Source organism: Protopterus annectens, chromosome 8.part1 (genome assembly GCF_019279795.1).
Source record: "Protopterus annectens isolate FY-2018-M chromosome 8.part1, PAN1.0, whole genome shotgun sequence".
NCBI lineage: Eukaryota > Metazoa > Chordata > Ceratodontiformes > Protopteridae > Protopterus > Protopterus annectens.
Window position 1 is genome coordinate 359,423,560 of NC_056742.1, and position 15,559 is coordinate 359,439,118.

Sequence of the window (15,559 nt, forward strand, 5' to 3'; positions counted from 1 at the left end):
AACATCATAAAACCTTATAATAGCCCCAGGTCACTACGCTCATCCAACAAATGTCAGGTCCAAACACTCACAGCTAACAATGCAGGTGGAGCCTCCCTGTTTGCCAAGTTCATTGGCAGAACTTGGAATTCTCTCCCAGCCAACCTTATCCTGGAATCCTCTCTAAATATCGTCAAAAATGGCTTGAAACAATATTTTAAAACACATTGGCTTTGCCCCTGTGCTAACCCCGATTAACTACTACTCTGTCTATTAAGGCTAAACATATTGTGTGCATTTTTCTGCTCATATCTAATTTGCAAATTGTCACATTTTGTTTATACAAAGTTATTATGAATCCTGCGAGTTCCTTCCTATGGACTACATTTGTATATACTTTGTAAATTTGCATGCCTCTTAAGTGTAATACCTTGTGTGTGTCTCTGGAGCTTTTCTCCCCGGGCCTCTGCTGAAAATGGACATATATCCATTCGGACTATGCCGGTCAACAAATGTAAAATAAATAAATTATATATATCCAGCTCACACAAAGGATGCAAAACACTGTGTTTCCAAGTTGGGATTTCTGCTCCTGTTTTTGATTGAGTCATCAGACACTGGGTTAACCTGTGTAAGAATCAATCAAATGTTCTTTATTATTGACCAGCAAGAAGCGTTCATGTGATGGTTGTATCATTCTCACATACTTTGTTCAAGAAAATTGGTCTTACAATGGCATTTGTATGCAAAAGTACTTGCTTCAATTAAACTAATTTTCTAATGAATCTCTGCTGCCAAGTTTAGTATCTTGAGATAATTTTAACAATGGGGCATAGTAACATTGACCATTAAAACATTTCCTTTATTAAATTGTTAATACATCAGTCAGGTGAAACTTCTGGTAGATAGCTGATTAACTTTAACCTAACTAAAATATCCTGAACTTGTGCAAGGATATCATCTACAACTGTCAAGGTTTACTGTAATTACTTAAATGTTCATAATTTTAGCATTTAACAGTTATTGTCAGTCATGATCCTACAGGGTAGAACATGACATAAGTTATTTTTAGACTCACATTTGAGTTACTATATACAAAATATTTGATCAGAAGAATGTTGCTGTTGGGGAAAAGAGCACTTTGAAGAGCTTTTGGATGTGCTGTCCTTTGAGGAGGCATTGTCAGGAGCAGCTACTGGTATTGCATCCATGTCTGTAGATGTGGTCAGTGCAATGTTTAACCAGCACCCCATTGGTAAAGCTATGAGAAATTATGAACTTCAAAGGGAAATGTTAAGGGCATTGGATATTGGGGTGTTGTGGTTCAAGGACTTTCTTACTATCCCCTGCCAGTACCTTTCAGCTGGAAAACTGGGTGGTGGTCGCCATTTCCCAAATATGGGACAGACTGATCTACTTCACTAATAAAGGAATCAAACTTCTCAGCCTCCCTGGGAAAGAATATGCAGTTGCTGGATAGGAGGACTCGTCTGACACTTGAGCTTCCTATTCAGGCAGACCATTGTGTGTTCTATTCTGCCTGTGGAACAGTAAACTAACTCTTTCTACTTGCACACGTATTGAGTGGTTTTGAAAGTTTACTAGTACAGCTTACATGTGTTTTGTGGACCTGGAGAGAAGACACAGCCATGTGTCACAAATTGACTTGGGAGGTGCTACAGAAATAAGTCCCTGGGCCACTGCTTCTTGCATTGTCACTCTTCTTTTGAAGCAAAAGTGGCATCTCCATTCTCACTGTCAATTCAAATACATTCTGGAAAATAATCGTCTCTCTAGGGTATACCAAGTGTATTTATTCTATCTTACATCTATGATTTTCATGGACAGCATACAAAGACACAGTTGTGGTTTGCAGCATACCTAGTCTGGGACATAAGGTTTGTAAGGCTATTTGCAGGTGTTTTCCTCTTGGCCTTAAGTGGTTGATCTCTGAGTGTATCCAAGACTGCATTGCCAGGTATGACTTGGCTGGGACCAAAATCAAAGAGCATGGTTCTCCTCCAAAAAAGAGTAGATTGATCTCTGTACATGCAGAGAAGTAGCTGGCTAAGAAGGACGAGTTAAAAGTTTTGGGTTTCACTTCTGAAGATAAATGGGATCAGAAAACTGACCAGTGGTGGTTGCAGTGGTGGTGAAGTGAGAACTAAGTCATAGAACAAAGCTTAGCTTACGGGTTAGTGAAAGTCTCATCCACACCCGAGGACATAAGTTTTGGGTAGTGACTGAATGGATGAGGTTGTGGGTACAAGCAGTGGAAGTAAGATTACTTTTTATAGGGCTGCTGGCCTCAGTCAGTGGGACTGAGTGAGGAGCTGCAAAAACTGAGATGATTTTTGTCTATGACCACTGCTTTACTGGGTTGATGAGAGTAATCTGAAGTGATTTGGGCATGTAGTGACTAGATGCTTTCCACTAGAGGTGTACAATCATGGACCACTAAGAGAAGACAACAAAGTAGGCCCAGCATACAGTGGAGAGACTATATCTTTCATTTACTTCAGAATGCTTTACTAACCCACAGGATAGGTATCACTTGCTACTACTGTGACATTCACCATAGCAAATGATTTAGAGAATAAATGAAAGGATGAATGGATTTTAGTTGATGGAAAGATAGATTTTTTTTCTGTTGATGAAATGTTATCTATGGACTGAAATGTAAGGCTATGCTACTATTTCCAGAAAGGCAACTTAAGTGCAAATAGTGCATTTGAACAGACCATTAATGATGCAACTAGCAGCAGCCCATTAGTATAAACATGAAGGACATTACCAGCATTTTGGTAGCAATAAAACACTGTTCTGTAAATTCGACAAAAGCCAAACCTCTCTCCCGAACTTCCTATAAATGTGGCAGAGCATATTATATTCATTATTTAATCCTAGGATATTTTGCATGCATATTACTTTTGGATGATCTGTTCAAATAGTTAAGCCTCAGGGGAGTGTTTTTCACTGTAATGCATAGTAAGACAGTTAATTAGGTCTACCTTGGTTGCCTGCTAATCTGCTTAGTTTGGTCTTGCAGATTGCCAATGTTACTTGTCCTGATGATAGTTTGCTGTACCCTGCTGCCTTATGTGTGCACAGTTTGAAGCCCATTCAGAATGGTTCCTCCTCTGAGTGTAGAACTTATCATATATAATGTCCATGAATGTATGAGTAGATGTTTGAGAACATATGTTTTAGTAAACACTGAGGATATATTATGTCCTCTCTTTTGCTGTCTGCTTGGAAATGTATAACTCCCCTTTTAATGCATTTCTCATATGAATTGCCCATGATGCACTCCTTTTCCCACTCCACATTTTGTTTTTGTTCTATTTCTCCCAATAAAATCACTGCTTCAAAAGATTCTACAGCAGAGAACTAAAATGCCATGAGGTCAGCATATAGGAATTGAGTAAATTTAAAATAAGACATTTTCCATTTGCTTTTCAGACTTGCTTACAGTTCCCAAAGTATGATTTACTCCATAATCATACCCTGAAAACGTAGAGAGTACACAAGCTGTTCCTTTTCTTTTCTGTTACCTGTTGATGAATGTATATTTTGTTATTCATGCTGTTCATTGTTGCTGGCATTCAGTTTTTCTGTCTGCATGTATACTAATACAAAAATAATTCTTAGAAATTAATGGGTCTGTGGCATTGAGGGGTTAAGATTAGATTATGATGCAAGTCACCCAAGTTTGAATAGATCCTCTGATTCTAAAAGAGCTAAACAGTAGAGGAGGGGACTGAGTGACAGATACAGGCTTGCGAATCCTACTGGTAGTGTGACATGATTTTGTTCAGCTAAATGGTAATATTTATTTTATTTATTTACTTGTTTTCCATTTGTTTACCGGGTTAGTATGACTGGACACAAGGTGATTGTTTTCAGCGGAGGCCCGAGGAGAAAAGCTCCATATACATAGTAAAAAAATTATAAAAAAATAATAAAAATAATAAAAAATTATATAAACATAGCTATTTTGTACAAAGAGCATAGAACATATAAAATGAGTAAAATCAGAGTTTTACAAATGATGCAGCATACAGTAGTTAGAAAATTGAGAAACAAATTAAACAAGTTATTATACAACAAATGTACAATTGCTTGAACATAAATTCAAAGTTTCCGTAGACAAACAAGATAAACTAGAAACCATAACTATAAAGTTGGCCTAAACACCTGGTTTCACAGTACTATGCACTAACTGAAACTACACAGTACACCTGTGATCTAGGGATGTTGAAAGTCATGACATACCTCTCAACTGTACAGGTTTTCGCCTCCTATTTTTGGTCTGTTACTCATAAAATATGTGGTTTTCTGGCAAATCATTTAAGATTGCAGTCACTAAATAATGACAGCCATTTGAGTTTCAGATTTTATATCCTTCAGAAAATTCATTATAATGCAAAGCCTGTTATTCTAGCAACTTTCTAAGTTTATAGGAGTAGTATTTAAATTCTGTCCCTATTTTTGGCCTCTGCCCCCCCCCCCATTCTTCCTGGCTTTGTCCAAATTTCTTGCACTGAACGGTTGAGAGGTATAGGTAAAATTAGTCTGGTTTTGTACAGGGACATATCCAAGTTTTGAAAATGAGATCTTTTAGTAGGGATTTGAAAGTATGTTTACTATTTAGACATCTAATGTAGAGAGTAGAACGTTCAAAGCCTTAACAACTGCATAGGAATAAATAGATTGGCCTGAGCTACGTAATAAATTGGTAACAGTCAGTAGGGCAATATTGGAAGATCTTAGTTGACACGCAGTATTATGGAAGGCGAGCAGACCAGAGAGGGCAGGTATTTTATTTGGATGGTATAGCAGTTGATGGGTCAGAAGTTGATTGTATTTTAGTAGTTTAGGGAGTTCTAGCCATCATAGTTGTCTTAGGGAGAGGCAATGGTGAGAAAGAAACTTAGCATTGGTTGCAAATTTTGAGATTTTATTGTAACCGGTAAATAGTTTCAGAAGGTCAGATTTGTTTAGGTTAGTTAGAACTGGAAGCATATAGTAAGGTGGAGAGTAGATGGATACGAAAGATAATGATTCAGGAATCCTGTGTGAGGAAGTTCTAGCAGCGGTAGAGTGAAACTATTTTTTTATGAACTTTGGCAATTGTTAGTGCTATATGTTTGTCGAATTTTAGGTTTTGGTCAATAGTTGGACCTAGTAGCTTGGCTTGAGTTACTGGTGTGATAAGATTGTTGGAGGATGTTATTGAGAATGGCAAGGTAGGGAGATTGTTGGAGGATGTTATTGAGAATGGCAAGGTAGGGATGAAAGTTTTGGATGGGTGGAAGATCATGAGTTGGGTCCTTGATGGGTTTAGTATGAGTTGGGAGGAATGTAGCCATTTTTCTACAGTAGTGAAGGCTTCCTGGGTTCTGTCTTGGAGTAATTGTAGAGAGGGGGCTGAGCAAATAAGGGTGGTGTCATCAGCATACTGTACTATATTAGTTTGTTGGGTAGCCGAGGGGAGGTTATTGGTAAAGATGGAAAATAGTAAGGGACCAAGAATGGATCCTTGCAGAGCACCTTATCCCACTGGGAGGAGAGGGGAGAGAGAGTTATGCCATTTAACGGAGGGACAGATAATTTTTAAACCACAGTAGAGAGGAGTTATCCAGATTGAGTTCAGAGAGAGTCGACAGTAATTTGCAGTGGGATACCGTGTCAAATGCCTGTGACAGGTCTAGGAAGACAACAGATACCAAGTTACCGATATTTCTTTGTTGGTTGACGTGGTAAGTAAAGGATATAAGGGCAGAGGTAGTACTATGGTTTGGCCGAACTCCATGTTGGGAATTTGCTAGCAGGTTATATTGAAGATGATGATTCAGTAGTTGGGTGTGTACACGTTTATCTAAGACTTTTGATAGGGGAGATAGTATAGCTATGGGGCAATAATTACCAAGTTCTGTCGAGGAACCGCCTTTGTGTAGGGGGGGGATGATATAAGAAATTTTCCAGAGATAGGGGACAATGTGTTCAGCTATGGATCTATTGATGAGTATGGAAATAGGGTAGGCGATGGCAGAGACGGCAATCCTGAGATAATCAGCGGGGAATTTATCAGCAGCGAGAGTAGTGGGTTTGAATTCGGCAAGGTGTTTATGAATTGGGTCAGTTGGAACTGGTTTGAGAGAATTGGGAGTTGGTCTTACAGTGACAGTTTTGTATTTTGGGAGTGTTTGTAGTAGCAGTAGTGGGGAAATTGTTGAATAACTTTTGGATGGAGGAGGTGAAATAGTCATTAAACTGGGTGTCAATATCATTGCTATCATGTAATATAATAGATTGTTATCATGCAATATAAAAACTAAGGCTTACCTGGCAACAAGAACAGCCAGGACTGGGGAAATGGGCTTCACCATTGCAAACAGGACATCATCAGTAGTGTTTATGTGGAATTACGCACACATGGACAAGGAGGTCCCCTGGTGATAGGGTTCTTGTGTCAGTCACCACACTAGCTGCTTGAATGTCGACAGGGGCACAAACTATCTCTGTGGCTGTTTAGGTGATTTCCCTCCAGGTGTTTTTTTTTTTTTTGTTTTTTGCTTCTGCACTGGGGATATTCTTTTCAGAGAAATGAAGTGGTTGTAGAGCAGAAGGGGGAAGTTTGATGAAAAAAATGCACATAGACAGAAATGTTTGTCAGTAAAATGTATTCCACTTGACTGTCAGCACTATAATGCATCAATCTTTGTATATTTCAGGTCTGTTCTAAATGAAGTATGGTTGACCTACAAGCGCAAGTATGCAGTTATCAGTGAATGGTATGAAACCTTTGTGAGGATTACACTGACAGTGAGCTGGATTCTAGTGACGATGCTTATTGCTATGTTTGTTCCTGATATAAGTGAAGTCATCAGCCTAGTTGGTGGTATCAGTGCTTTCTTCATATATATTTTTCCAGGTAAATCTTGCATGTTTTATTCATTTGACATATTGTCATGTGATAATGTTTCCCGTCTTCCTGTTCTTCTTTTTCTTCTTTCAGCTGTTCTTGGTTTAGCTTTTTGCATTTCTGTGCTTGCACAGTACATTTTGACTTAATATTTTAATAAGTTGCTTTGAGAGCTAATCAATTATTTTGTATATTTTAACAACAGCAACAAAAATGTTAATTAGATCTTTGCTCCATTTGGTACTGATGAGTTTAAACCTGAAATACAAGATGTTCTTAAAGTATTGATCAAATCTTTTTTAATTCATAGTATAGAGGTAATGACTGAAAGCATACCTCTCAACTTCTTAACTTAAGAAATCTGGATAAATCCTAAAATAATGGTGGGGCATAGCCCCAAAAATAGGGACAGATTTTAAATACTGCTCTTATAAAATTAGAAATTTCCTAAAATAACAGGATTTGTGTTGGCAAGCATTTTCTGAAGGAATGAAATCTGACCCCATGTGCAAAAATAGGAAAAGGGGTTGAGGATGGATGGATGAAGTCTGAAGCTCAAATTAATATAATTTTCTACTAACTTCAGTCCTTGGGGATTTGGCAGAAAAATGCAGATTTTGTAAAGAATAGACCAAAAATATGAAGCAAAAATCTGGACAGCTGAGAAGTATGACTAAAATGTGTATCCAAGGAATAGAGTAAAACTATAATTGCTTTCACGTATAAAGATAAGCCAACCACACTTTCTTCTCCAGGATTGTCACAGTTTAAGCAAAGAAGGCTACATTGCTCTGTTAACTACATTAGGCAGCAAGACAGATGCTGCAAAGGACAAGTTCCCAAACAAATACAAGTATGAATACGTTGTAGTCAGGGGTAAAGCTGAGGTATATCCACTATGGCTTGTGAATTTTTATAAAGAACTCTTCTTTTACATGTTATAAGATGCTGCATGTTGTTCATTCAGATCACTGCAAAAACAGGCACACATGAATAAGGTCACAAAGGGAAGGCAAAAAGGCAAAACATTTGTAAGACAAGACTCAATGTCTTACTTTCCAGTGACTACACTATAACTCACTCTGAGTACTGCTAAATTTAAATTCTTTAATTTCTGTTCTTGTGCTCTGCATTCTCCACAAAATGAAAAATGTGGAACTTAAGTGTATACAACTACACAGAATATATTAAAAGCATGGCCAGGGTTTTGAAGTTGTGCTCTAACTTTCAAAATTTAGCTACCTTCCCTTTCAAAGTAGAAGCCTCCTACACCCTGGGCAGTGCATGTTTCTGGACAGCATTCCTTTTCACTACTGATAAATCAATCAAAACCACTCTAACTTAATAAAATAAAAACATGGTACAAGTGCATGAGATTTGTTTATTTGAATTTCACCATATCTTTGCTGAAACTTAAAGTATTCTCCTGTGTGGCTAGAGATGTAACTAGCTTTTCTCCAATAATCTGGTACCTTCCTGGACTTAATGGAGCAAAAAAAAACTCATTTCATAGGTTCATAGGTTGGTACTAGGCTATCAGCCCTAGGGCCTATACAAGCATAGCCAGAACAATTCCCTGGCTATTTTTTTCCCACACTATTTACTTCCCTGGACCCCTGTCTAGCAGGGCGACTGACGTGATCCCCGGGGTAAATTTCCTTTCTCCCATCCAATCGTCAAGGTTCCTTTTGAAGAGGACCAAACAGGCACTCTGCTTGACTTGTATGAGCAATCTTTTCCAGAGTCTGGGGAGTCTCTGGGTCAGGAACCTAACCCTCCAGCATGTTTTGTTTTTGTTTATTGTGATGACAAGGTTTAGATCCCTGGAACGTGTGGCTCTGAGGGATTGGGATTTATTTAAGTGTAGCATGTCCAACAGCTCTGGGTTTGACATGGCCTTGTATGTTAAGCAGAGATCGCCTCTGAATAGACGATATAGCTGGAGTTTTTTAAGGCAGTCAGTGTAGGGCATCTGCTTTAGGCCTGTGATTCTTTTAGTGAGGTATTTCTGCGGCCTTTCCAATTGTTGCAAATGTCTTGAGAGGTACATACCAAACGGGGCATTGTACTCAATAATGGGTTTAATGAGGGATGAGTACAGTGGGACAATGACCTCCTTTTTTCTGCATTAAAAGCCCTTAGTGATGAGGTGTGCCACATAGAAGGATTTCCTGACTGTTGTGGCGATGTGGTTATCGAAGGTGAGACCACTGTCCACCTGTGTCCCTAAGTCTCATCACATTTTTGGTGTTTAGTGTACTGCCACCTATATGGTAACTCACTGATACATGTTTTTTCCCAAAGGGGATAACTATACATTTCTTGGCGTTGAGCTTGAGCCCATGGCTCTGGCACCAAGCATCTGTTTCTGTAAGGCCCTTTTGTAGAGTATCCACATAATTTGGGGATTCAATAATGGCTCCCAGTTTGCAGTCATCTGTGAACTTTGTTATCCAGAGTCCCTTAGTGTTGGCCTATACGTCAGAGAAGTGTATGCCAAACAAGAGTGGCCCCAGGACTGAACCCTGAGGTACTCCACTTGTCTGTAGCTGGATTTGGAGTCTGCTACTTTTACAGTGTGGGTTCTATCAGTAAGCCAGTTAGCAACCCATTGGGTGACATAGGGATTAATGCCCAGCTTAGTAAGTTTATCTATGATTCCAGAGTGGACAATGGTGTCAAAGGCCTTGGCAAGGTCTAGATAGGCTGTGTGGACCACCTTACCATTGTCCATGGCTCTGGAGACTAATTCAAAGAAATCAATCAGGTTCAGGAGACAAGATTGGCCCTTTCATTCTTTTTAAATTGTAGCAAACTGCTTACTACATTTGTACACTTTCAAGCCACACACAGAGTACTAAGGTGCTTCACTTCAGACCACATACTCCAACAAAAGCTCTTTAAAGTGAAGCAAAATGCCTGCTGCATTTGTAAGACCATCTGCAACATTTTATACAACACTTGGAGCACTAAAGTGCTTCAGTTCAGACCACAAATGCGCAATGGCAGCATTCAATGAATGACGATAATGTGCTGAAGACTGATCAGGATATGCAGATTGCATCCCGTAAAACTTTGTGCCCGGAGAACCTGCTCCCTTTTCCCCACCATAGCTACAGTTCTGGCTTTGGCATACATGGCTACATGGTGTATTCCTGGATAAATCCTTAGAATCCATCATGGCCAATAGTTAGTTGCTGAGAACTGCTTTGGTAGGGTCCCACCTTTCCTTCCTGAGTCAGCTACTAGTCTGCCAGAATCTTTCTGAGGTCATGCAAAAGCCATTTGCCATGGGCTGTCCATCCAAACCCAAGAACTTTGCTTCAGCAATGGCAGCAGCTGCTGCCTTTTATGGTTTGTTAATTGATATTCCTTTACCTCTGATGTTCAGTAGGGGATCTTAAGGCTATCCTGAGGGCAAGCTCCAGCTTCATCTAGTACATGAGGTATTGAATAAGATCCATTTGGGCTATACTTGTCTGACCTCACAAGGTATAGGGAAGAAGGTCTTTTGGAAGTGGGAACTCAATTCATCCCACAGAGAAGCCTTGCCTGATTATCTTGAGAATACCCTTCCTATATGCGTATGTTCTTATAAGTTCAGTATGTTAGAGAAGGCAAAAGTGACTGCCTCACAGCTCTTGGTTTCAGAGTCACTTATTGGCTGTGTGCCTTTTACATGGAATTTACATGTACTCAGTGTCTGCACATGCATGGGTTTTTTCTTGGTTTGCCATTTTCTTCCCACATCCAAATATATGGTGTAAAGCTTTATTACCTGTGTGTTGAGAGCATTTATGTTATTTTACAGGGCGTACTGCTTCGCTGCTTGTGTTTTACTGTTGCACTTTGCATGCCACTACTTGTGCAATACATCAGCGAGATGTCCACTAGCTGAGAAGAGTTAGAAGGAACTGAACCACAAATATGCAATAGCATTAATAAAAAAATTAAGAAATTTATTTTTTAAATAGGTTCTTAGGTAAGTCTTGGCTAATTGCACTTGTGAGCCATTTTAAGCCTAGCCAATTTCCCCTTTGATGCTTTAATTAACTTATCCCACTTGGTATAAGACTGGCCTCCCCCATCACTTGGTAGATAATTTATTACCCCTAATGAGAATAACTAGAATCCATATCATAGATAATCTTTGAGGACTCATGCAAGGGATAAAGTATTTAGGAGCTACCTCTGTCCATTAATAGCACAAGGGGAAGTCCTGGGGTACATTTTCTAATACCCCTTCATAGATCCAAGTTGCAATTGAATATGGATGCAGATGAGCTTTGTTTTATGTGGATAAGGACTCTTTTCCAGAGCACATTATCACCTGTGAAATATACCTGTCCCTTCAAACCATTCTGTTGATGCTGCAGAAGAGGTTTAGAGCTGTAGGCTGAGCATTTCTGAAGCCATTTGACTTGCTGATGTGCAGTAGGTCCTTCAATGTTGAATGGAAGATACCTTCTATACTAGATACAGGTCAACTCTTAGCAGTCTGTAGGATACAGAGTATAGTGATAGTACATCCTATGTAGACTGACCAAGTCTTATTTATGCCTTGTGTTCCTGTAATAAGGTATCTCTGTGTGCGTTCCAGTTGTTGCATGTGTCTGGACAGATACTTGTTAAAGGCGTTATTATACACAATGATTGGCTTAATGAGATGTCACTGTACCCTTTTATTCAGCCATCTAGAGCTTTATACACTCCATTTGTTTATAATCTGTGCAATGTAGAAGGACTTTCCTACAATAGTGGATACATGTTGGTCAAAAGTTAGATCACTGTCCATATAACTTCCCAAATCCTGAACAGCATTGTCAATTTTTAAGGATTTATTGCTGATGTGGTAATTCCCCAGGATAGATGACTTCCCAAAGGATACAACAATGCATTTTTTGGTATTTACTTTCAGGCCATGATTTTGGCACTAGTTATTTGTTTAAGACAAACCTACCTGAAAAATTGCCAAGTCATTTGGGGATTAAATTACTGCTCTTAGTTTGCAGTCATCTGGAGACATAATTAGCCAGAGTGCTACAAGCACCATCAAAAGCTACAAATATTGCATTGATGAGTCCTGATAATATCTCTGGATGCATTTTAAATGGCAAGATGCACGATTTGGCCACCTCCCTAACAACATTGTTCATCCTTAACCTCCATATAGCTTTTATACCAAGTATATCCTCTGTAACTGACTTTTACTTTGGAGAAATAGATGCCAAACAGGAGAGGGCCCAGCACTGAATCCTGGAGAATCCAGTTTTGATTTTTTTTTTTTTCGTGGTGGTAGCTTCCCCTATTTTAATCTCTTGCATCCGTGAGCCAGTTGGCAATCCAGTGAGTGATGTAGGGGTTTATTCCCAGTTTATTTAGCTTTCCCACTATGCCTGAGTGGGAGGATTATGCCGAAAGCTTTGGGCAGTTTGAGGTATGTGTTATGTACCATCTTACCTTCATCCATTACTTTGGTAACCTTACCAAAAAATCCCTTAGGTTAAGGATGACCTGTTGCTGACGAATCCAAGCTGAGACAGGTCCAGTATTTGGAGGTTCTCTATATCCTTATTGATTCGTTGCAGGATAAGTCTCTTCATGGCTTTGCATATGAGGCTGGTCACATTTATGGGTCCATAATGACCTGGATGTGGAAGGTGCTCCCTTATGCAGGGGAATGCCTGTTGCTGTTCTCCATTCACTTGGTACAGAACCTGTATTGGAGGCTGAGACTGAACAGTGTTGGGAGGGGCTAAATTGTGCTTCATACTATTTAAGTGATTTTGTCATGATATGCCACGGTGGTATGGCAGTAGCATTGTTACCTCACAGCAAGAGGTTCTCCCGTTTGATTCTCGGCTGGGCTTGGGAGCGCCTTCTGTGTGGAGTCTGCATGTCCTCCCCACAGTTGGGTAGCATTCGAAAGACATGCATGCGTAATGGGTGTGCCTTTGTTGAAGGTTGGGCATCGAGCTGGCACCTCGGCATTTCGTAAAAATCCACTGCCAATCATTAGCAGACCGGAGTTCCGCTGTTGCGACCCCTTACCGGGAAAAGCCAAAAATACAAACAACAGTAATTTTGTCAGGACCCATCAATGCCGTATTTTTGGCTTTTAATAGCGCTTTTAGGACTTGATCTTGTGTGGTAGCTTGAGACCAGACCATTCCAGGTCCGTATAGAGAGGGGGATAAAGTTTGAGCTGAATTTCTCAGCCACTAGGTTCACTATATCTTTAGCTTCAATGCAGATAACTTCATTCACAATCAGCGCAACTCATTGCTGCATTGTGCTTCTGAGATTGCATACATAACTAAAACAGACCTTGTGATCACCTTTGGTTTAGGTAGTTATTTTAGCCTCAAAACACAAACACTGAACCAAACTGATATAAAATAATAATGTTTATTATTTTACAGCTATTTTAACCTCAAACATGAATTTGGTGGATTTTGTTAGCTTTCTGAGCTTGTTTATTTCAATGGCGAGACATTGATCATTCTGAGAATGATGATTCTTAATTTTTGACAAAATTCTCTTCCTTTTATTGTAAAGCTTATTGACATTATGGTCCCGCCATAGGGGTTTGTTTCTGGGGTGCCCCTGCACTTTTCCCTATGGGTGCAGCTGTATTTATGCAGCTATTTACATGCTGTTATAGTGTATTGGTGTATGTTTTTACATATTTAGTGGAGTTAACTAGGTTTAGTGGGGATTTGAAGCTTGCCAATATAATACGTAGGAGTAGGTAATTTGCCTTAGAGAAATTTCTAAAGATATCTTGTGTGGAAGGGGTCTCTAGTTTCAGTTTCTCTTTGAAGGAGACTGTTTCATGATCAGACTTAACAAGTGATGAATATAAGCAAGGGCTCCATTAGTGGGTGCTCTGATTGTTCTACGGCATTTGTATTAATGAAGTCCAGGAATCTCTGTGCTTGTACACTAGTGGTGTTGTAGGTTTCCCAGTCAATAATTAGACAACTTAGATCACCCAAGGAAAATGGTATTGGGTTTAATACTGAGTGATTCTAGCTCCCATAGATAGGTGATAGATAATGTCATTGTATGACATGCATAACAAATGTTCGGTTATGGGTCCTGCAGGATTTACCAATGGTTAGCTTTGTTTGCTCACTCTGGCTTTGCCTGCATTATCAAACCACATCATCCATGGGTTAATCACATATTAGCCATGCCACAATGTGCCATTGCTAAAATATGTTTGGTGCATTGTCCTAGTGATCGTTCTTTAATGGAAATGTAGAATGTCTGTTTTGTTTTCTTTTGTTCTGCATTTCATCTCCCAGAGCCATGTTGTTCACCAAATGTAGTAAAAATAGCCCCATCTGTAGGGTGAATGCATTTACAGGGTCTTGCAGCAATGCAGAACAGTAAAAGCTTATGTGCTGTACCAGTTATGCACTTCGGACATGGCACTATGTATTTGTGTGCTATGAACACTGTACTGTTGAAATAGCACAGGATGATGCCTATGCACTAGTAGGATTCCCCTGAACTGTGTGCAGGGCAATGACTGACTGAAGAATGTTAACTCCCTATTTATCATGTATGTGGAACAGATTATTTGCACTATATTAAAATGAAGATATCCACTCTGGTACAGGCTTTGGTGATGGGGAGGGGCATGTCATTTTTATTTCTGCATAGATTTTTAGCCTGTCTAAGCCACTGGTACCATACAATTCTGTCCTGTAAATCTCATATCATGGTATGACCCTTGATTTTGCTGAGAATGGTATCTGTTGTGTATGAAGTTTAGGGACATCACATTTAATTTTGTTGTGGCACGTCATTTTTATTTCTGCATAGATTTACCCTCTCCTACCCACTGTACGATACAATTCTCTGTAAATCTCATATCATGGTATGACCCCTGATTTTGCTGAGAATGGTATCGGTTGTGTATGGAGTTTAGGGACATCACATTTAATTTTGTTGTGGCACGTCATTTTTATTTCTGCATAGATTTACCCTCTCCTACCCACTGTACGATACAATTCTCTGTAAATCTCATATCATGGTATGACCCCTGATTTTGCTGAGAATGGTATCGGTTGTGTATGGAGTTTAGGGACATCACATTTAATTTTGTTGTGGCATGTCATTTTTATTTCTGCATAGATTCTAGCCTCTCCTACCCACTGTACCATACAATTTTCTGTAAATCTCGTATCATGGTGTGACCCTTGATTTGTGCACTATCTTCAGTCTTCTAGATATGCAGATGTGCATGCACATATGTAAGTGTAATTAAATGCAATTTTACTGAGTACCAGCTCTGTGGAACTGCATACAAAGTTTGGGTATTGCCTTCTGAGTTATGGTTTAAAAGAAATACATCTTGAAACTTTCATCCTGATTCTCAAATGTTCCTGTAACCTGTTGTCCTTAGGCTACATATACAACAAATAATCCTATATCTGCAAGCAGTTCTTGTAGTCATTTAGCCTTCTATTGGACACCATGTAACCAAACAAGATTACAGACATGGTTTTAACTATAATGAAGGTAGTATATTATTTGCAGGAATATGGTGGATATGGTTATTTTGTTAATAGAAATCACTCTTTGCCAAACACACTGCTATAATTTAATGCAAGATAATTGTATGTAAACAATGTTGTTTAG

At 39.2% G+C, this 15,559-nt stretch overlaps 1 protein-coding gene across 1 annotated transcript in view; it reads left to right on the forward strand.

Annotated features, from left to right (window-relative positions):
* LOC122810356 (putative sodium-coupled neutral amino acid transporter 8) overlaps window positions 1-15,559 on the forward strand; it is a 755,867-nt gene that overhangs the window by 672,201 nt on the left and 68,107 nt on the right. Inside the window, exon 10 of the mRNA XM_044081937.1 lies at window positions 6,717-6,916. Within this exon, the coding sequence (XP_043937872.1) occupies window positions 6,717-6,916 (200 nt within the window). The remainder of the gene's footprint in view (window positions 1-6,716; window positions 6,917-15,559) is intronic.